The sequence below is a fragment of the Podarcis bocagei genome, assembly GCF_964188305.1.
Source record: "Podarcis bocagei genome assembly, chromosome: 8".
NCBI lineage: Eukaryota > Metazoa > Chordata > Lepidosauria > Squamata > Lacertidae > Podarcis > Podarcis bocagei.
The window spans coordinates 86,655,095-86,677,076 of record NC_138133.1 but is presented as its reverse complement, the minus strand read 5'-3'; the positions used below and the strand labels follow the sequence as shown (position 1 = coordinate 86,677,076).

The window sequence follows — 21,982 nt, the reverse complement described above, 5'->3', positions numbered from 1 at the left end:
TTCCCCAAAAATGTACTTGAAATTTGTACCACCGTGTTGTTTGCTTGCATTTTGTCCTATGCTGTGAGGAATTAGACCACTGGATTCCAGTGAGCTCCCTTAATTTCCTCTTCCTTTATCAGATCTCTTTTGAGCTAGGCATGTAAGATGACTGCATATGATTTTGCTATTCTGTTTGACTTTCCTGTGATTTTAATACTATATCTTCCCATTTCTTTCCCCTTTTGTCCCTCCCCTTCCCTGCATTTCTCTCTCTCTCTCTCTCTCTCTCTTTGCATGCCACCTGGATCAACAGATGAAATTAGTGGGGACGGTAATATGTGGTTATATATCTATACCTATTTCAGTCTGTCTGTCACTAACATGCAGTTTTACAGCCCCTTACACTGATCTACTGCTAATGTCATTTTAAAAAATAATCAAAGTAGCCCTAAGGCTGGCTTTTACGTCTTGCTACTCCACAGTGTCGCACAGAACAAAGTGCTATATAAGTTGTTTGTTTGTCTTTAAACCCTTCAAATGAGGGCTGAAGTTGGCTTTACATTAAATGTGACTGCTGTTCCAAATGATAGTTTTGCATCTACATTCCCTTCCCTTCTCAGAAACATCTAGTGTTTCCTACCTCACGTCTTGACACCACAGTGTCAAGCCTGGAGCTGGAACTGGGGGAGGGATATTACACTGGAATTTATGGAGGACAAGCAGGAAACCAGATGTGCAGCTGCTTATCTAGCTTAATTCCAAAAGGAGAATTTCCATTCCCCCCCACCCCACCCCAAATATACGCGCTGAACTTGAAATACTGAAGCAAGAGCAAAGTGCAGGCTGGACTCTATGTGTGGCTTCTGGAGTGGTGCGGAGAATCTGTTTGGAATGACCAAACAGAAACAAAAGTTCCATTCCCAACCCCAAGTTCAATAAGAATATCTCAAAGAGCAGCCAGTGAAGAGCTGCATTTCTTTACATTAGACGGCTTCTTTAAAACTGGCCCCCTCTGCTGGTGCTAGGGCCTACTCCCTGACATCCCTGAGCCACTGTTAAGGCTTTGCAATTCCTAGGCCTTCCGAAATGAAGAATTGCTTATATTTGCTCTAGCATAATAGCAATATCAGAGAAAGCTAAACGTTTTTCTTTCCAATGCAAGTAATTTGTCTCCCTGGGGTGAATACGAATTCTCCAATACGTGAAAGAGAAAAGTAAAATAACTAGGGGGAAATGGAATGGTCTGTTAAATTATCTCTCTCTCTGCCTCCCCCCCTCTCTCTCACACACAGAGTGAGTGTGTGTGTGAGAGAAATTAACATTTACTTTAGATAATATAGCCATCTTAATCATCCTTCAAATGCTGAGTACATCGTTATTTTTAGAGGGTCTGCAGTGTTGGGGCTGCCTTGCTCCCCATCATACTAGAACAGCACCTATGCAAGGAAGGGATCGCAATGTCTGGTTTTGGAAACATCCTTTTGATTATGATGCCAGCCAAAAGCAGCCACGTGGCCACATTTGCCAGGGTGGCTTGTAGAGATGGGCTGCTAGAATTGGCTATGTCCTTTCCATGTGTGCCTTTCTGCATTGTTTTCCTCTGCACAGAGTGCAGAAAAAGCCCACCCCTAAGACTGTGTAAGAGTAATAAAGTGAAAGCAAAATAATAACCATCATATAAAGCATGCTTTATTTCTCTTTATTGGGAAGGTATGCCCATAGCTTTTAAAATATGCTTTTATATGGGAAATGCTACATGTTCAGGGTTGTGCAGTGTTCATCCATAATCCTATTTGAGGATAGCATCCTATTGCCACTATGCTAAACCTACTTATTGATGAATAAATCTGCAGTCCTAACCCCACTTACCTAGGAGTAAGCCCCATTGAATTGAACAGGGCATACTACTGAGTAGACACCATGGCAGCTGCAACTGCTTCTATCTGCACTTTAATTTAGAGACAGCAGCAGCTAATGATTAAGTGCTGGGCTGTGCAAAGCAGGAAACAGCGAAGGTGGATTTTTATTCTATGTATCATGTTAGCATGCTGCCATTCCCCAAGGAACTCAGGGGTTACTTGGGGTTATATTTGTTTATCCTCTCATCAACAATGTAAGGAAGGTTAAGCTGAGATAGAACCTGGGTTGTAGGCTGCCCAGTGAACTTCATGGCTTGGAAACAATTTTAGCCTGAGTTTTTCACATCCAGTCATAAAGTTTTAGTCACCACACTGCACCGCAAGAACTGAAAGTTCCTAAATTGACGAATAGAACAGAAAATCTCTAGCAATTATGCTTTTGAGAGAATGTGGATATGGGTGAGCATTTGAATTGTTTGCTGAGAGCCAGAGAGGGTTGGGGTTTTTTTTTGGGGGGGGGGGAGAGATGATACAGCAAAGCGAAAGGAAGGAAGTGGTAAAACTTGGGAACAGATCAGATGAAGGAGGGGCAGTTTTTACCACTGAGATGTGTGATTTGGTGGAGAGATGCTTTCCAGTATCTCTGAGTATCAGAAAACTGATAGTGGAGGGAGCTGAAGCTTTGAACAAATGGGAGGACTGAGCATAGAGAAAGGTGTGGTCAAAGGTTGCTACAGGGAAGAGGAGCGACAAGGAGTAAGTCACCCAAGGTGGCAGAGGGAGAATGAGTAGATAAAGGAGACGAAATAAATAGTAAATGCACAGAAGTCCAAGGTTGAAGGCAAGTTTTAAAAGTTGGAATAATCAGAAGATTGAACTCAAAAGATAGAATGAGATGAAAAGACCTGAAGGGTCTTACATTTTGGTTTCTGGTACAGAGTATACCAGTTTTAAGTGGAAAAAATACATCTAAATCAGTGCCCCCCCCCCCCAAAAAAAAACCAGTAATGGGGAAAGGGACAAAATCCCACTTTCATGTTTAGTGCAGAGATACCAAACCACTTAAATTAATCTGCTCCATTCACAATTGATATTACCACTGTTTTTTGGGGGGTGGGGGTGGTATATTCATTCAAAAAGTAACTGGTGAAGAGTTTTCAGAGGAGCACTTAGGCTTGGCCAGGATATGTCACCAGAGTTTGGAGGTTGAGAAGGGACAGGGTTTGGTGGTCCAGAATTGTTCATCACACAAGTATCAAGGGAAAACCATTGGCACCTTCTCAGCAAGTTTTTAGAACAGTGGCTTATGTACCCTATTGTGTTTTTAAACTTTTTATGAAGATGCAGTGTTTATAATGAACAGATGAGCAGATGTTTTGGGAATTGTGGTCTAAACATACTGACTTCATAGAGGAGGCTTGGGGTGAGAGTGCAGGCTTTCAGATATTTATCCCAGTTAGTGGGCAAGAATGTGTTTTCCACTCCTTTCTAGAGGTCTAAGAGCTCACTGGCAGGAGTGGAATAGATTTGGCATGATAGGAATCATAGAATTGTAGAGTTGGAATGGACCTTGACGATCATCTATTCCAACCCCCTGCAATAGAGAATATTCAGCTGTCCCGTTAGTGGATTGAACCTGCAACCTTGGCTTTATCAGCACCACACTCTAACCAACTGAGATATCCAAGCCCAAGGCAGATTTATATAAACAAACTTGCCACTCTTAGTTCCCAGTCAACTACTACTGAGTATTGTAAGCATCTGTCTCTCTTGGAAGACAATGGAGGGATGCACCTCTGGGGTGAAGGAGACTGTTGGAAGGTTGCAGCACCTGCTGTGGCTGTAGAGGATGATATAGGAGAGACATGTTTTGTTGCAGCTGGGGCAGATGAGGGTGTTTGGTTGTGCTACTGCAGATGTACCATGGCGTTCCTTCTCTCTGCGCTCCTCCCAGCGGTCATTTCTCCTCTTGTCACTGCTATGGATGCATGTCCTGACTGTCTCCAGGCACTGCAGTCGTCTGCAAGGGATTCACACACAGCAGGGTTGGAAGGACACAGTTGGTCTGGCAACGGGCCTGGTGCCACTCTTATAATTAACATTACTTAGCTCCCAGAGCCTGGCATGCTCTGGTCCATGGGGTCACGAAGAGTCGGACACGACTAAACGACTAAACAACAACAACAGCTTCCAGTGAATTACTTCTGTATAAATTTTGAATAATATAGACAAATATAAGCCATCAAATTCATTTGCAGATGGAATTCACAATTATTATTTATTAAATCTGTATACTGCCCTTCATCTGTAGATCTCAGGGCAGTTCACAAAATAAAAATACAAGATTAAAAATACAAGATACACAATGCAGAATAAAAACAAAAACAAACCTTCAACCCCCTTCCCCGTACCCTGTCCCACGAACAATTCAAAATGTAATAGGATGTTAATCAGCAAGATTGGTTGAAGAGGAGTGTTTTCCCCTGGCGCCTAAAGGTATATAATGAAGGTGCAGCCGAATCTCCATGAGAAGACTATTCTACAGATGGGGAGCTACTGCAGAAAAGGCCTGTTCTTATGTTGCCATCTTCTGGATAGCTCGTGAAGGAGGCACATTAAGATGATGAAGATGATGATTTCAGGGTCTGTAGGGTCATATGGACACGGGTGGTGCTGTGGGTTAAACCACAGAGCCTAGGACTTGCCGATCAGAAGGTCGGCGGTTCGAATCCCCATGACGGGGTGAGCGCCCGTTGCTCGGTCCCTGCTCCTGCCAACCTAGATCAATAGGTACCACTCCGGTGGGAAGGTAAACGGCGTTTCTGTGCGCTGCTCTGGTTCACCAGAAGTGGCTTAGTCATGCTGGCCACATGACCTGGAAGCTGTACGCCAGCTCCCTCGGCCAATAAAGCGAGATGAGCGCCGCAACCCCAGAGTCGATCGCAACTGGACCCTAATGGTCAGGGGTCCCTTTACTAGGGTCATATGGAGAGAGGCGGTCCTTGGGGTATTGCAGTCCTGAGCCTTTTAAGGCTTTTTAGGTCAAAATCAGCACTTCAAAATTGGGCCCAGCCAGTGCAGTCAGGCCAGGCTTGGTGTAATATGCTCAAACTGTCTTGCGCCCGTGAGCAACCTGGCCAGCTCAGTGGTTTCATGTAGATGTACAATCCATCTTTCTGGTTTTTTTTGTTTGTTTGTTTTAAGGGAACAGATTGCTCCATAGTGTGCTAGACTGAAACTAAGCATCAGACTCTTGCTGCTAGTGGATCCTGCATCCTCAAATTGTTAATCATGCATAAGATATACAAAGTTCTTGCTTGTTTGCACCTCTTAGAAAGGGTCTTGATTTATAGTCCTGTCCTACACCACTGGATTATAATGGGCCTTGTAGTTGGAAGTTTCAATTGATGATATAGACAGGACTTAATTCATATTTTGACTAATAGAACTAAATAGGGGAACTGTCTACTATTTAATAAAAGATGCATTCAAATTGTCTCTAATGTCTGAAAAACAAGTCTGTGTGGTGTAATGTAGTAGGCAATGAGATCATCTTCATTTCCATGAATAACTTTGTGCATGGGGAAACTTTAGTCATGGTGGCCTAGGCAGATTTGTGTGAAGATTGAGAAGGCTACAGGTTTTTGCTTTTTAAATGGGAAAGGGAGCAGTATCCCTACCCCCCAAAATGTCAATCCTCCTACAAACTCTCTGATTCCTTCCTTTTAGAAACGGATGACTATGCAGAGATTATAGATGAAGAAGATACTTATACCATGCCCTCAAGTAAGTAAAATGTTCATTCTGGAGTTTGTCGTATTCATAAACTTCAGAACAGCAATCAGCAAGCCGTTTGCAATTCAGCCAGTTCAGATCCATTGGCTTCAGTTTAGTTCAATTGGTTTTAGGTAACTTGTTGGTCAGAAGATCAATACATTTCAAAATCGGATGGCTTTAAAAGAGAAATCTTGTGGGCAATAATATTCTTACAGGATTTACATTCGGTTTTCTTCTTCTATCTGTGCTTGATTCACGAAACAAAGCTAACAATTAAACACCCTAGCAGAAATTAGTGGGGGGAGGGACCCATCAGGTTAGAAAATGAACTGTAGACACCAAGTAAACTATGAAAACTTAAAATGCATGAGGGAAAACTTTGTGTGGTATATCTGTTGTTAGTTTGTACCATTTTAGGGGAGCGCTCAAAAGAGTTGAATGATTTCCCCACATCGGACGTATGCAGCTAGCATACCACTGAGGAAGCTTTCCTGGCAGACCCTGTTTATATGTTGAAGGAGTATTTGGGGGGAGCATTCAATTGCTTGAATCTTGCCTACAGTCTGAAATACAGCCCAGTGACAAACAGCATTGCATTAATGGGGCTTCTGCTTGGCTGCTTTAGTGCAGGATATTGTGGCACTGGTCAACTTTAGGACTTGCCTAGACAAGCCAGGTCCATGGGTGCTTCTGCCTCTTCCCTCTTTCTTTTTTCCCCCTTTTGTGAGACCAGATGTGTGCTAGCCCCTGGAAATATCAGTTTGCTTAAAACCACAAGTTTTCAGCCTCCTCCCATCACAAAGGAGGGGAAATGGCTGTGTGAACTGCTGAACTTGGATCTTTGTAGGCCACCCTGGAAGGAAGAGTGGACATGAATGTAATAAATAAAAACCCGTGGGGGGGGGGGCTGGCTGGATGCTTCTATTGTTTTTGGCCATAATAATGAGAGAGGGTAGATCTCAGAAGTGAGCACTGCATATTCGGAAGCCTTTGCACTTTGCAAATAAAGGCTGGGAACAGGGATTACCAATGACATCTTTGCCTCTCTTGGGTCATGAAGATGGTGGCAAAATGAAATTAAGATTTTATACTTGTGGGGCTCACACTAAATTAATATACAAAGTCTCTGTGTCTGTGGGTTTTAAATATTAGAAGTATTTTCCAAATGTTTTATGAATTTGAAGAAGCTATTTCTAAGGAAGTGTTTGATTTTTCTCTTAATTGCACTGCAGAAAGCTATGGAATAGATGAAGGTAACAGGAGATCCTTTAATAATCTCTGTGCTTGCAACTTTGGAATGATGTGATGGTGTCTTTTTTTAAAAAAACTTTATTAATATAAAATATTAATTAGCTTGATTGTGAGAATTTAGCCAATATATTTGATAGCTTTGGGATTTTAAAGAGGACAATGCATTAGTCAATTAAAAAATGTGTAGGACATATTAAGCCCATTTTTATCGTGTGAGCTGTACTCACTTATTGTTACAAATACTGTAAATGAAGTGTTATAGAATAAGACCTAAAGTACTTGTTAGTTGTTTTGGAGGTAGCTGGCAGCGGAAATGAGAAATAAAGCATGTTTCCAAGTAAATAAATGAATTGATTGGAGATACACTGCTTCATGCTCTAGGAAACCACTGGTTTTCTTAGGAATATGCAGTAAACTATAGAAAAAAGTAATAAATAATGCACAATCTCATTATGTCAATTTTGCATCAAACATCACCAGAATATAGGCGGTTCTTTTTACTATCTCCTTCCTTGCACCTCTTTAAAAATACTCCAGGCTGATTTGGTGTTTAACAGTGCAATCCTGTGAATGTTTACTTGGAAGTAGGTCTCACTTGGTTCAGTGGAACTTACTCTCAGGTAATTGTGCAAAGGATTCCAGCCACAGGCACCCAAAAGACAATATAGCAGAGAACTCTTAAACATACTGTTTATGGAGGCTAACCCATATAATCTAGGCTACTTGCATTTCTTTCCATGTGGTCTTGTAGGTCATAATCCAATTAAGATGTTTTAATTATATTTATTGCATTAATAATAACTAAACACATTGGAACTAATTCAGTACGTCTGGATTTCACAGCATTCTTTTCAGGGTTTTCATTCGAACAGTTGTTTAAGAGGATTCTGCTGTGCAGACCGTATTTTTATAGATTGCGTGCAGCAAATTCTAATCTGTTTTTCAAATGCCAATCATTTGTGCGGCTTACTTTTGAATTTTTTGGCATCTTGTGGATTATTTCAGCTGAAAGCTTTTCATCAGTAGATTGACATTTAAATGGATTCTGTTTCAATAGCCAGGGATTATGAGATTCAGAGAGAACGGATTGAACTGGGACGCTGCATTGGTGAAGGGCAGTTTGGAGACGTTCATCAAGGAGTTTACGTGACCCCAGTAGGTATCCTTAATGTTTTCATACTTTTTCATAAAGTGTATTCTCTTTCTTGTAATTATGCGTTCTGTGAAAACACTGTGTTTCATGTACATTTGGTCGATAGACATTTATTATTTTATCCAGTAAGAGTAGTGAAAGAATCATAGAACCATAGCTGTCAACCGTCCCTTGTTTGGCGGGAAAGTCCCTTATCCCAGCGCTGTGTCCCGCTGCTGTCCCTTATTGATGATGCCCCTTAAATTTCCCGGGTTTCAAAGGAAGCAGCTCCTCTCCCTCCCTGCCTGCCTGCCGGAGGAGGGAGGCTCCAACTGTGTTGCTTGGCTGTATTGCTCACCCAATAAGGAGTCTAAGAACGACTGGGGGGTGGAGCTTGCATACCTTGTGCCGATCAAATCGGCTGTGTTGCCTGGGGACTCACCTTTGCTCAGCGCTTCCCAGCGGAGAGGTGACTGTGGTTTCCCTTGCTGCATCCCCTTTGCTGGGTTGCTGAGCTGTGGGAACCACCACTTGAGGCTTCGTTTGGCTGCTGGCTGGGCTTTCTGCCTTTGGCTCGGAGGGGCTCAGAAGTTGAACATACCTGTGTCCGGAAAATCTCTTATTTTGGCTGCTGATTCCTTATTTTCGAGGCTGCTGGTCCCTTATTTTCAAATCTGTAAGTTGACAGCTATGCATAGAACTGTAGAGTTGGAAATGACCCCCATATGGGGATTTAACCGTCAACCTTGGTGTTATCAGCACCATGCTCTAACCAAGAATTACAAAGGAGATCCACCACCTTTGTCTGGAGCCAACCTCTGACCTGGGAAGTGAAATATTCTGTCTTACTGCTTCACATGGCTTGGCAGGGATAGAATTCTTTAGTTTGGGCTTTCTGATTATTTGTGGAGCCTTCATTATTACTTGAAGTGCATGACATGTGCCTTCATTCCTATTCATGAATTTGTATTTGAAGAAGCTAGAAGTCTATGGTACCTTGTAAGTCAAAGGGTACAGGGCAGGACAGTAGTTCTTCAACACCACATTTTGGGATCTGCCCGGGGGGGAGGGGAGAGAGAGAGAACTTTACATAATGTGGCTAAATGTTGCTCGTGTTAATCTGTCCAAGCCTACATGTTTGTACCTGTGTCTTCAAATAAGTTAGAAGCAGCCCTTATAATTCATTGTCCATCAAAATACTTGTTTGATATCATACACAGCCTACTGTTACTGCTGCACATTTCACACAAAAATTGAGGTAATTTGTATACAGGTTCCATTCCCCACCCCCCATATGTGAAATCACATAAAATGGGGAGAACCCTAGAGAGTCCTTCTGGAATGGGTAGGATTTCCTTGCAAGGTGGTGGATATAAATAGATACAGTGGTACCTCGGGTTACAGACGCTTCAGGTTACATGCGCTTCCGGTTACAGACTCCGCTAAGCCAGAGATAGTACCTCGGGTTAAGAACTTTGCTTCAGGATGAGAACAGAAATCGTGCGGCAGCGGGGGGAGGCCCCATTAGCTAAAGTGGTACTTCAGCTTAAGTACAGTTTCAGCTTAAGAACGGACCTCCAGGACGAATTAAGTTCTTAACCCGAGGTACTACTGTATTTGGGTTTAAAGTAAAAAAATTCCTTCCAGTAGCACCTTAAAGACCAACTAAGTTAGTTCTTGGTATGAGCTTTCGTGTGCATGCACACTTCTTCAGATACACGGGTTTAAAGTGTGTGTGCTTGCACGCTTGCTTGGGTGCAGACACGGAGACGCAAACATGCCGTTGCAGGGGGAGTTTTTCATCACTCACTAAAAGTTGTGTCAGTTTGATTTCTCATTTTCTTAAGTTGTCTCAAGTTTGGACAAAGGTGGAGGAATCGCCCAGAAATGTACCAGTGGATGCTAGTCTGCCTCCAAAATGACTCACAAGCTCTGTGTTTTTCAAAACTATTACAGAGTGAGAGAATGCTTAGCAATGATTTGTTGCAAATATGTTTTAAAAAACATTTAAGATGTGTTCTATGCAACATTGTTAGAAACAACATTGCCAATATATATGAATTAATTGAATGAAAATATACACTTGTAACTTACCATGATTTCTTGCAAAAAACAAACAAAAACCCTCTCTCATAGTTCATAGAATCATAGAATCATAGAGTTGGAAGAGACCACAAGGGCCATCGAGTCCAACCCCCTGCCAAGCAGGAAACACCATCAGAGCTCTCCTGACATATGGTTGTTAAGCCTCTGCTTAAAGACCTCCAAAGAAGGAGACTCCACCACACTCCTTGGCAGCAAATTCCACTGAATTGTTGGTTATAGTTCCAAAGGAACAAATATTCACAGGAGGTGACCATTATTTTTATATTGTGGTTTTTCTGTCTTGCAGGAAAACCCTGCCATGGCGGTTGCAATCAAAACGTGTAAAAACTGCACCTCAGACAGTGTGCGAGAGAAATTCTTACAAGAAGCCTGTAAGTTCTAAAATCACTTCCTCTTTACATTTCAGTAAGCCAAGGTGGGGAACGTGTATCATATGGCCACAAAATTTAAGATGCTCTTATAATTCTGAGATCCCTGCTTTTATTCAGTTATCTGTTTTTGAGAGCAAGTTTTCTAGCCTTCATTCTTCGTTATGTTGAAAACATAGCAGCATTAAATGATGAATTTTCAGAGTCAGAGGTATGTAAATAATGGCCCAAATTCATTATGAAAGCTGTAAGCTGACTTACTCTGAGCATTAAGTACACAAACCATCCTGAAACTAAAAGGTAATGAGTATTTTATATTTTTACCATATCACCAATTTTATAGCACTTGTGAAGTGCCATGTTTTATGTTTTTTGTGCTTGCAACATCTCTGGTAGGTCATTGCAGCACACATTTTATTAACGGAGAACAGAACCTGTGGCCAGCTAGAAAGTGAACTTTATCACCACACTTTCATGTAGCTTGTATATTATGAGGCAGACCAATTCTGGTTCATGCTGCTGACAAGTTGAACCATTTGCGGCATGTTGAAGTTGTTACCCCAGCCTTTTCTGGGTTCCAAGCCAATGTCTGTGTTTTTAATAAAGCAATGCCTCAATTTTGAAAATAAATGTGGGAGCAGCTAAAGAGGCAATGTGGCCATATGCATTCAGATTTTCCAGAAGGGGGCCTTGGCTTCTTTACAGTTTATAATGTAGTATAATGAGAGGGCAGCAAATAACACCAATATGCCTCAGAGTAGCTTCCATTACCTAAAGCTTTTTTTTCCACACTTTAAGCATAACCAAAGTTTGGCTCATGCTCAGGGGTTGCATGGATGTATAAGTTTTGTTTTTTAGAAAAAACTTAGCGTTTTCATTATTTTGAGCTTTACGTTCTTTTGACAGATCTGTTCCGTTGCCATCAACTCTACATTAACTTGAAGTAGGGTTTTACTTACTGTATGCAGATATGTGCATATACAAATTGTTTTTAAGGCCACATATTTGAATTACTCTGATACCAATGTACACATAAAACCCTGAATTGCATATCAAGCCAAATGGACGGCTAGCACAGCTTGAGAACCCGGGTTTTACTTTTTTATTTTCTAGCTGAATCTGCTGATACCAGAAATCAGGATTCTGCTGATATTAGAAATGACTCAAGTACTTTCTCATACTTTCCATCTGTGTGTAGAAAACACACACCTCATGTGTGTGTTTCATGAGAAAGGCCATGGAGTTCCACACCTGGCTGTCTTGAGTTTTCAGTTCTCTCCTGCTTTCCCTAACTAACTTGGAATTAGATGCTGAATTTGGGGAAAGCTTTGCTTAAAATGAAACTGGAGGCACCTTGGATTGGGCCCAGAAATGAACTGGCAGCCAGTACAGCTCTTTTAAAACAGGGGTTATGTGAGATCTGGAAGGAACCACAACCAGCAATCTAGTTGTAAAGAAATTGCAGTGTTTGACGCCAATGGTCCTTGTCAGGAATAACACTGTTCTCCTCACCCCCACATAATCTAGCAACTCTTCAAAACCTAGGTGTGGGTTTGATTCACAAATCTAGGATTTCAATAAATAGTTTAAACAGAGGAATAACACATATAATTTGTAACTGCGGGAAAAGTATGAGCAACCAATATAAAACTGCTATGTTTATTAAATGTTTTAGGAATGTTTCTCTGCCTGTTCTGAGATAAAAGGCTGGTGTTCCAGGTTCAGCTATAGAATGCTGTCTCTTCCACAGCATGAATAAATAGATGCACATTTTATCAAGTGTGAGGTGTTGCTGATTTTCTGATGAGACTGATAATAGAGCAATTATGCTTATAATAAATAAAATCTGATAAACACCAAAGCACTAAATGAGATTTTCTTGTGGACTCCATACACATGGCAGTGCTAAATTCTATCACCACGGTAACAACATTATGAATTAATTCTAACTAGTTAACTATTCTTCCTCCTCCCCTTATGAAGGATAAATAGCTGAATTATTCACAAACATTGTGACTAAATAAGAGATGCTAAGGTGTCTTACAAAGAAGAAGAAGAAGCTGGGCTTCAGTATTACTCTACTTCTTTTACCACAATGCCTGGTACTAATTTTCTAGAGGGTTTCAACCCAAACAGATTTTGTTGAGTTGGAGTACCTTGTTTAGTCCTATTGAAAGACGCTGCTGACTTACAGTGGAAATATCAGTGGTGCTAAATTGCCACCTGTGATGTGCATTCATGTTGAATCTGTATTACATGAAGTGCTTCTGATTTCTTAGTCCAGAGTTTGTAACTTGAGTTCTTGTTCCCAGAAGTGTCATTGGCCCACCACCCTATCCTCTTTGAGATCACAGTGTGATTCTTAACAACAAAGCTTACTTTTCTCCATTCTAGTAACAATGCGTCAGTTTGATCATCCTCACATCGTCAAGTTGATCGGCGTTATCACAGAAAACCCCGTCTGGATCATTATGGAGCTCTGTACGTTAGGAGAGGTAGGAAAAGTTCAGAAGCTTGTATATGCCTAAGTCTTGCAGATGTTTTATAAAGAGATTTGGGAGGACTGCTTGTTTTGCCAGACATATATTTGCTGCTTGAATATTGCACTCCAAGACACTCATCAAAACTCTGCAGCTGCACAGTTTGGGGTTCAAATTCAACCCTGGAGTAATCAGGCCTAGCTGTGCTGGTGATGGGAGATTTGCACCTGTTTACCCCGGTGCTGTTTGACTCATAGTCCTCAAAGGGGTTCTTTGTAGTTAAGCAGAGAGTGGAACTGATAATAAATTAAAACTTTCATGCATGCTGTGCACAAGATGCGTGTTAATGGGTAACAAGTAAAACCATATTACCCTTGAGAGAGAGCTATTCCTAATAGATTTGCTTGAACCAGGTTATACAGTGGAATTGAGAATTGAACTAGGGTAACTGTTATGTGTAACAGATTACACAGCTCAGTTCCCTTCTAATGCTTTAGCATTGTTGTTTGAAATTCTATTATTATCCCCTTAATGCTGTTCCCAACAGCTGCCGGCAACCTGTTTTCGTCTTCCTTCTTTTCCCCAGAAATGCTTTGATTCATATTACTTGTTAAAAAAATACTGAAGTGATTACCATATTTGCCACTTCCTTCCACCTGACAAATTAATATTGTAAAGTGGAGGAGCAGGGGTTTCAATTCAGTGCTGTCACCCGAATGCCACCAGTTTGGCTATATTGTGGACTGTAGCCCGGTCCAGTGCTTTTGCTGCAGAATTGGGTGGACAGGGCTCATATCTGCCTCTTTTCACATCTTCTGCCAAGTGGTGTTTGGGCATGGGCATGTTCAGGAATGATGGGAGTTGTAGTCCAGCGACATCTAGAGAGCCATAGGCTCCCACCCTGCTCTAAAGATTCAAGCAAAGACCAGGCAGTAAACAAGAAATAAGAGTATCAATAGGTGAGAGTGATCATCAGGCCCCATCATCCCAGGGTGAGGCATGAAGGAAGTAGCGCAGCAGCATTCTTAAGATCCAGGGAGTCTTAAGGTGAGCTAGGGATCACAGCAGAGGGCTGCTGGTTGCCATGTATCCATGGGAATGGGGCTCAGGCAGAGCTCAACAAACCCACAAGAACAAGTAGGAAGAAGCCTGTGGGAGCATTCTGTTGGACATTGTGGGGAAAGGGAGCAAGGCCTGTTATATGCCTTTGGCAAGATAAATGCCCAACAGTATTGAAGCCAAAATGTGGCCAATGAGGGGGAAATACTGGCTTCCCAAGTTTTGCGGAGGTAAAAGAACTTGGGGGGGGGGAGGGGGAGGGAGAGACTAAGCCCCTCCCCCCAAAAGAAAAATTAAGGCTGGGTATACTTAGTAGTCACTCAACTGCTGGTTTCTGTTCTGGAGCTTGGGAGACAGAAAATGGGGTTGTGTTGAATATTTTGGAACAAAAAATAAAAGCACCCCAGACAGCAACATTTTGTCACAGACCCCACTTGTTCATTCAGCTGTGTTTTTATTTTGCCTGAACTTTTTCCTCTCTCTTTCATCCATAAAGCTGCGGTCGTTTTTGCAAGTAAGAAAATACAACTTGGATCTGGCATCTTTGATACTGTATGCTTATCAGCTTAGCACAGCACTTGCCTACTTAGAGAGCAAACGATTTGTACATAGGTAAGACATCTTCAACCTGCAAAATTTTAGTTTCAGACCCCCAAATGCATATGTATGTTTGTCTTCTTTAGCAGCCAGACTGTTTGGCTATACTGCTTAAAGATAGGAGAAATGTTTTGTTATCTAGAACTGCATCTTCACATTGGCTTCTGGGATAGCCCCGCAAATCCTCCTCAGGGCAGCGGGATGAAGGCTCCCCATGCCCTGAAGAGGCTTCACGCAGCTAAGCCAGAAGCTAGAACAGCAAGAGGGAGTGCTGCGCAGCGATCCCTCTCACTGTTCTGGCTTCTGGGATAGCCGTTCAGCCTGCATTCGCTCCATGAGACACACACACATTTCCCCTTACCTTTTAGGAGGGGGAAAGTTTGTCTTATAGAGCGAAAAATACGGTAATGTATTAGAACTTAATTTACTGTGTGAATAAAAATACTCCCAAGTTTAGAATAAAACTTTGAAGTTCCCAAATTCATTTGCTTGTTCCCCTGTTGGGGATGCAGCTGCACTCAAGAGACTTAGTGAAGAGTGACACCTGCTGGACTGCCGCTTTTTAGTATTTTAAACAAAATATTTGCAGCAAGTGAGTCTGCCAAGACATCTTCTGGTGATTTGCAAATGCAATTTTGAAACCCTTTCAAAATGTGAGAGCTCACCAGCAGTGTTCTTAAGAGCAGGAAGAACTATACTCATGCTGTTTTCTGATGCAATTAAACTGAAAACCAGTAGAAACAACCCCTCAGATTTCTAAGTAATAAGAGTGAATAAAATGTTGCATTAAATATGGATGACAGAAACATCTGGATGGCACTTGGTTGGCAAAGGCTACTTTAGTGTGTTCAAAGTACTCCATACACTCCATCTTGTAATCCTCACAAAATCCCAGTTAGACCTGGGATTAAAGCCACCTTCTGAGTTTATGCTGGAGTTGAGATTGAAACTGGGGGTTTCATGAACAATAATTTGGGAAACAGGAAATGTAAGCTCCCCCCTGTAGTGTTAAAAAGCATTTTGCACTTCCTCTTTGGTGTGAAATGCAAGATTTTTTCACCATGAGGAGAAATGGGAGAGTTCTCATTTATATGGTGAGAGAGGTATGAGCAACAGAAATTTGGAAACTCTTGTACTTCCCAGTTGTTATGATTCTCCAAGCACCTGCTATCACTCAGAGGCACATAAGTGGAATGGTACTTTACTAGCTATAATTGCTCTTTATGTCGAAGAAATTGTGTGTACGGTAGAGGCAAGAGTCTGAAACTAATGAAGATTTTGTAATTCAACTTCACATGGATAGGGCAAGATCAGCAGAGAGGTGCCCTAGATTTGAAGGTGTTGCACACACTTAACATAAAGAAGGTCTCAATTCAGTGATTTACACTGAATTTTTGGTAACAGGGCAATGTCTGACTTCTGCAGATGGTTATCCTAGAGGAGCATTTATTTGGCTGGGCATAAGGTAGCTTCTTGAATACTCGCATTGTTTTCTCTGTAGATCCTAAACAGACTTTCATATACTATGTTGTGTATGCACAGAGTGGTAGGCTAGTGCTGCTCACCTGACCTCCAGTCCGTTGTGTCACTGCTGCTTACCAGGGGGTAGAAGGGTTGGCATGGTGCAAACACACTGGCAAGAGCACCAGATTGACTTCACCAGTGTGTTTGAACCACAGTGCCCTCTCCCCTCTCCTCCCTTTCTGCCTAAGTTGCAGCAATGTGACCGACTGGAGGTCAGGTGAGCAGGAGCGGCCCTCCATGCTGTCCGATACTGGTAGTGCACTTGTCATTTCTACCAGGAGGAGATAACTCGGTTTAGTAAGGGAGAATGATGCTAGATTTCAGCGTGATGAAATGCATAGAATATTGCTAATAGTCAAAACTTTTGATGCCTTAAATTTATGTGAAAAGGAAATAACTGTTGTGTCCTCTGGCAGGGATATTGCTGCTAGAAATGTGCTTGTGTCCTCCACGGACTGTGTGAAATTAGGTGACTTCGGTTTGTCCCGGTATATGGAAGATAGTACGTATTATAAAGGTAAGAAAGGGGAATGTTCATCAAGTCATGGTTTCCAAAATGTACTCAACATCATTGTATTTACTAAGTCAGTTGATTTTAAGATGGTACATGCAACATAATACAGAACTACAGTATAATGGCAAGTAAAAACAGACCCAGCCCAGTTTAAGAAATAAACCAATGTTGTATAAATACATTTGGGAGAAGCCGGAGAAATGTTATTTCTGCAAATTATTCTGCTTATCTTTGCAGCTTTCTTAAATAAGTAAGCAGATTTTATCTGCCCAATGACATTCAGCACCTGTCGGTTTAAAATATCACACTTTCCTTAGAATTGCACACCTGATTTATGTTAATGGCAAGTTAGGGAGCCAAGCTGCATGCCCTCTGTGGTGTATGTGGAACAACAATCCAGATTCTGGGCCAGCCTAGTGAAAAGCAAGGCCTGTAAACTTGGAAGAAGTCAGAGTGCATGTGAGGACCAAAGAGATCAGATGGCAGAAAAGCCTGCCGCAAGGCAGTGGCTTAGCAAGGCAGTGCAGAGGGCAGCAGGAGATGAGTAAACAGCAACCAAAGGGGCATCATAATCAGCAATGCAAGTGGCTCAGTGCAGCTTGACAGTAACATTAGGTTTTTAGTCTCTGCTGTTACTTCTACTCCTTTCGTGAAAGTACAACTGTGAGGCACTTTCCTTGGTCTTCGCCTTTGTAATTGCACGGCACAAAAGGATATTTACAAATGGCCAGGAGAAAGAACAGTGTGTTGAATATACTTTAGCATTAGCAGTTAACAGGTCATCAGTAGTCGTGATTTATACCTTCCAGCTTCCAAAGGAAAATTGCCTATCAAGTGGATGGCACCAGAGTCCATCAACTTCCGACGTTTTACCTCAGCCAGTGACGTCTGGATGTTTGGTAAGTGATGATGAGCTCCATTTTTAGGGTTGTTTTTTTATGTGAACCACTTATAGGCTTTCATTCCCCATATATTTCACACTGACAAGTTCCCTCCATCCTTGTGGAAGGATATTAAAGGATTTATGGGGTGCAATGTACCTCTGGATTTTGCACACAGACCTACATACATTGCATCATTCTTCTGCGTCCATGTCAGCGAGGCTGGGCAACCTAATGACAGGGTGGAAGGCAAATTTTGCTTTTGCTGTGGCGTGTGATTTACTTTTCCCATAGGAAGAAATGATGAGCATTTGCTTATGTGGGAGCAGGGATACCATTGCCGTTTGGGCTTCATGGTGGCCCAGTAACTGAGAGTCAGTAAATTGGTTGCCTTGGGACATGCCTTGTCTCTGGACAAGGTTTCTCCCTCCTGAAAGGTTCAGAATTGTAGTCTGGAGGTGCTGTTGGATCAACCATTGCTCCTGGATTCCATGTTGGTAGCTGTAGGCTGGAGTGCCTTTCACCTGCTTTGGCTGAAAAGCCAGATGCCTGGTATAGTCCATTGTTAGACAAGCTTTGGTAGCTTTCATATTAAACTTTAGTAACGCACACTATGTGATGAAGTTGCTTTGTTAAATGACTCAGAAGCTTTAGCTAGTGCCGGATGTGGTGTTCTGCCTTGCATATGTTGTTTGTCTTGAAGTAGCGGCAGTAGAGTGGCTCCCGATGCTCTGCAACTCTCTCCCAAGAGGAATTTACTCTGCCTTTTCTGTCTTTACAGAGGTGGGTGAAGACAGGTTTTTCAGGCAGCCTTTGGTGTTTATATTCTGCTTCTTGTGGTGGTTCTGCTGGTGTTCATTGTTGTTGTTTTACTTTACTTTGTAAGCTGCTGTGACATTTTATGAGTAGCAAAACAACATAAAAATGGTAATGCTGATTAGTAGAACTCCACCCCCTCATCTACAAAGCCCAATCCTTGGTTATCTTGCCCATGCTAAATTGTGATGCAATATCAGTGGTTCTTGCTGTATGTGTGCACATACATACACACACAAACATTCATTCATATTCACAAACACTCATTTATATAGACAAACAAAGGTGTGAATACAGCTAGGCTCTGGAAGTTCTTAAATTCTTCTGTATTTATTTCTGTACTTGGCAAGAGGCAGGAGAGGTTTCATCCCTTGTAATAAGCTGAGCATATGCCAAAAGGGGTGGTTGATATCAGCTTCACTTTGCTTAATAAAAGCACGGTGCAACAAAAACAAGCTCATTTCTTTGTACTTTTTGATTCATAATTATTTTTATATTGCAGTTAGGGCATTCTTTCTTCAGTAATTTATTTTTTAATTGGTCACAGGAAAGGCATTGTGGGTAGAAAGCCCCAGCTATTAACAGCTCCTAAGGCAATTTTTGTTGGATTACCCATGTTAAGCATAGTTTCGATTGAAACTACTTTGTCTCTTGGTTCAGCTTTTTTTCTTTGTTGAAACTTAACCTCAGACTGAAATACTGTCAAGAACCATCCACAAGTAAGAACAAGCCTGTGGGAAATGTAGAAAACAAGGATTGCTTATTCTTCATCATTATGACTAGGATGGTGAAGTTTTGCAGGCTGATTGATTAACCAAAAATTTAGTTGAATGAGTGGTTAAGGCCAGTTTGAGTAAATGGGGCTGAAAGTGTAGAGCACACTTCTTTTTTAAGGCAGCTTTTGGTTTGTGATAAGTTAATAAGAAAGGGAAGTATTAAACATGGCCTTTTAGTGTAGTAATGAGTACGTTTTTTAAAGAAAGGTACCATTTCACACTTCTTCAGCACTTGGGGGGAAATCCATTTTGAAGCTTTGTTAATATAGATTAAGTTGAGCTTTTTATGCCAATGAAATATGTTAATCAATTTACTTCCTTCATTATAATGGTGTTGTGGTTTTTTTTTTTAAGTTCCACTTTTCTTCTAATAAAGCAGGAACCTCTGGCCAGACTTGCCCCACCAGACGTTCCCATTTGACCTGCCAGGCCATTTTGGCAAGCCATGTCCACCTGTCCAAATCTTATATGTACTTTCCCCCAGTACCCTCATCTTGTCTGGATTAAGCCCACACAATATGGTTGAGAAACCTTAGCTTGTTGGGTTCAGATTCGGAAAGTAGATACCTTTTGCCCCTTGGTATCCTAGCAACTGTACCCTGCCTATTCCGAGAATAGGTTTTATCCTAGATGTGTCTGTCTCCTCCAAAAATGGGAGTGCACACATAAACAAGAATTTCCCTTTTTACGGTTAATCTAGTATATCTTTCCTTTATGTGGTTAGAGCATAAATTCCATGGTGAATATTCATGGTTCAGAACAACAGATAGGTAGTCTGCTGAGGCAGATTTCTGAACAAAAACACAAGTGTTTGTTGAGAGGTTGCACAATTTCCAACTCATTATTGCTAGCTATTGTTCAACAACTCAGTCACCCCTTTATCTGTATGCCTGAGAAAACAAATCCTTTCAAAACTTTATTAGCTAAGTCTTTAACCTGGCTGATAATTTCCCCCCAAATACTCTTGTTTCAGGTTAACTGCTCACTTTTTGTTTTCAATTTCCCAGGTGTGTGTATGTGGGAAATTTTAATGCATGGCATAAAGCCCTTTCAAGGAGTGAAGAACAATGATGTGATTGGCCGCATTGAGAATGGCGAGCGGTTACCAATGCCTCCGAACTGCCCTCCCACTCTGTACAGCCTTATGACCAAATGTTGGGCATATGACCCCAGCAGGCGGCCGAGATTTACGGAACTTAAAGCTCAGCTGAAGTAAGAATCGCTTTCTTGTCTGCTAGTATCTCATGTTATGTGCTAATCTTGTTATGTTAAGATATTGGCTTTAAAGGGATTGTGTTTGTGAGGGAGGAGGATGGAGCTTGTTCGTGCTTAGGATATACCGTATTTTTCCATGTATAAGACTAGGTTTTTCCCCTAAAAAATAATGTCCAAAGTTTGGGGGTGTCTTATACACGGATAGATTCCCGCCCCCCATTTTCTTAAATCTGAGTCCCCAAAAATAGGGGGTGTCTTATACATGGGGGCATCTTATAGATGGAAAAATACGGTAACTATTTTAAACAAAAACATTTTTTAATAAAAATAATAATCTTGGAATATTTGAATGAAATATTTGGTGTGACTGTTCTGTTTCATAGCCTCCCATCAGTATATATTATGTTTGTCAGTCCCATTGAATACCTACCAAGTGCTACTTCCAGAATGTATTCACCTTCAGTCATCTTATTTCCTTTCACCCATGGTTTTACTTATCTACCTTTTTTTCATAGAATCTGTGGTTGATATTTCCCCCCTCCTTTTTATTATTTTTGCTGTGGAGGGTGAATTTGACCATACAGTCCTGCAGCTTGACTCTTGGAACATGTGTATTTGAAGGGCTCAATAGGCACTCCAACCCCTTTTACAGCTGCTTTGTAGATACTGCCCTAAATTCTCACTTTTCTGTTGCTTAAAATAGTGTTCACCTGGCTTTTTTGTTGGGGCTTCCAAGACAGTGGCCACTAATAGTAGTAAGCAGTATAATGCTATAGCACACTATAAAAAAATATAAAAGTAAAAGCAAAAAGCCTCCAGCAGAAGCCCCCTCCTAAAAATAAATAAAAAATGAGCACAGTAAAAACAACCAGTCACTGTCTTTGTAAAGGCTGTCTGAACTAGCTGTTTTGGGATGAGAAGTGTTAGGGTCAGGCCAACTTCCCCTTTGCCCCATAGGAGGTAATTCGGTCCTTGTAGTGCCTCAACCAGAAAGAAATTGTTGCCATGTGCTTGGTGTAGAGACATGGTGTAGGGTTTCAGATACTGAGTGAACAGTTAGAGATGTACAGGATGAGATGAATTGTTAAGAGGTGCTGAACTCCCTATATTCTAGCAAAAAGGACACTGATGTTTTCCCTATGTGTCAAGAAGTAAACACTGCTTCCTGTTTCACCTGAACAGGCGGAGTAGAGGATTGCTGTTCCTTAGAAGAACTTTTATATTTTTCACAAGTCTTTTTTTCTCCCTTCTGTGGACAAAGATCCCTTGGCCTTGCTTTCACTCCATAAAGGCTATGTCAGCCCTTTTACTTGCAAGGGTTGAAAATTCTCTGCTGGTGATGCAACCTTGGGCAGTCGTAGAGCACATTTCAAATATTTTATTTCCATGCCCTTGGAAACCAAATTGTTTAGAAGGTTTTCTTTTTTTGCATCTGCTCTTGACTAATTCACACATTATGGTAAGCCAGAGTTAATGTGAGGAAATAAATATAAATTAAGGAACACAATTCTGTCCTACTACACTAGTCTGAAGAACTTTGAGAAGATTGCCTTCTGTTAAGTAATACAACAACATGTAATTCCCTTTTAGGGCATGGACAAGGGTCACGGGTTATTGTGGCTAGTTGGATAATGGTATTTTCCTG

General features: G+C 41.4%; 1 protein-coding gene and 1 long non-coding RNA gene across 11 annotated transcripts in view; one reads left to right on the top strand and one right to left on the bottom strand.

Moving 5' to 3' along the window:
• Positions 1-21,982, top strand: part of PTK2 (protein tyrosine kinase 2) — a 206,681-nt gene that overhangs the window by 148,215 nt on the left and 36,484 nt on the right. For 4 of the 10 annotated variants that reach the window (XM_081204424.1, XM_081204425.1, XM_081204416.1 and 1 more), the window contains 10 exons: positions 296-313; positions 5,571-5,627; positions 6,851-6,871; positions 7,927-8,024; positions 10,394-10,478; positions 12,870-12,970; positions 14,511-14,626; positions 16,552-16,652; positions 17,459-17,548; positions 20,130-20,334. In XM_081204424.1, the coding sequence (XP_081060550.1) occupies positions 296-313; positions 5,571-5,627; positions 6,851-6,871; positions 7,927-8,024; positions 10,394-10,478; positions 12,870-12,970; positions 14,511-14,626; positions 16,552-16,652; positions 17,459-17,548; positions 20,130-20,334 (892 nt within the window). The remainder of the gene's footprint in view (positions 1-295; positions 314-5,570; positions 5,628-6,850; positions 6,872-7,926; positions 8,025-10,393; positions 10,479-12,869; positions 12,971-14,510; positions 14,627-16,551; positions 16,653-17,458; positions 17,549-20,129; positions 20,335-21,982) is intronic. The other 6 variants (XM_081204426.1, XM_081204419.1, XM_081204423.1 and 3 more) reach the window with 3 other exon arrangements.
• LOC308593231 lies at positions 2,358-4,095 on the bottom strand. The gene is made up of 2 exons (XR_014010873.1): positions 4,024-4,095; positions 2,358-3,945 (listed from the first exon to the last, which is right to left on the bottom strand). It is a non-coding gene; the product is annotated as an uncharacterized lncRNA (long non-coding RNA).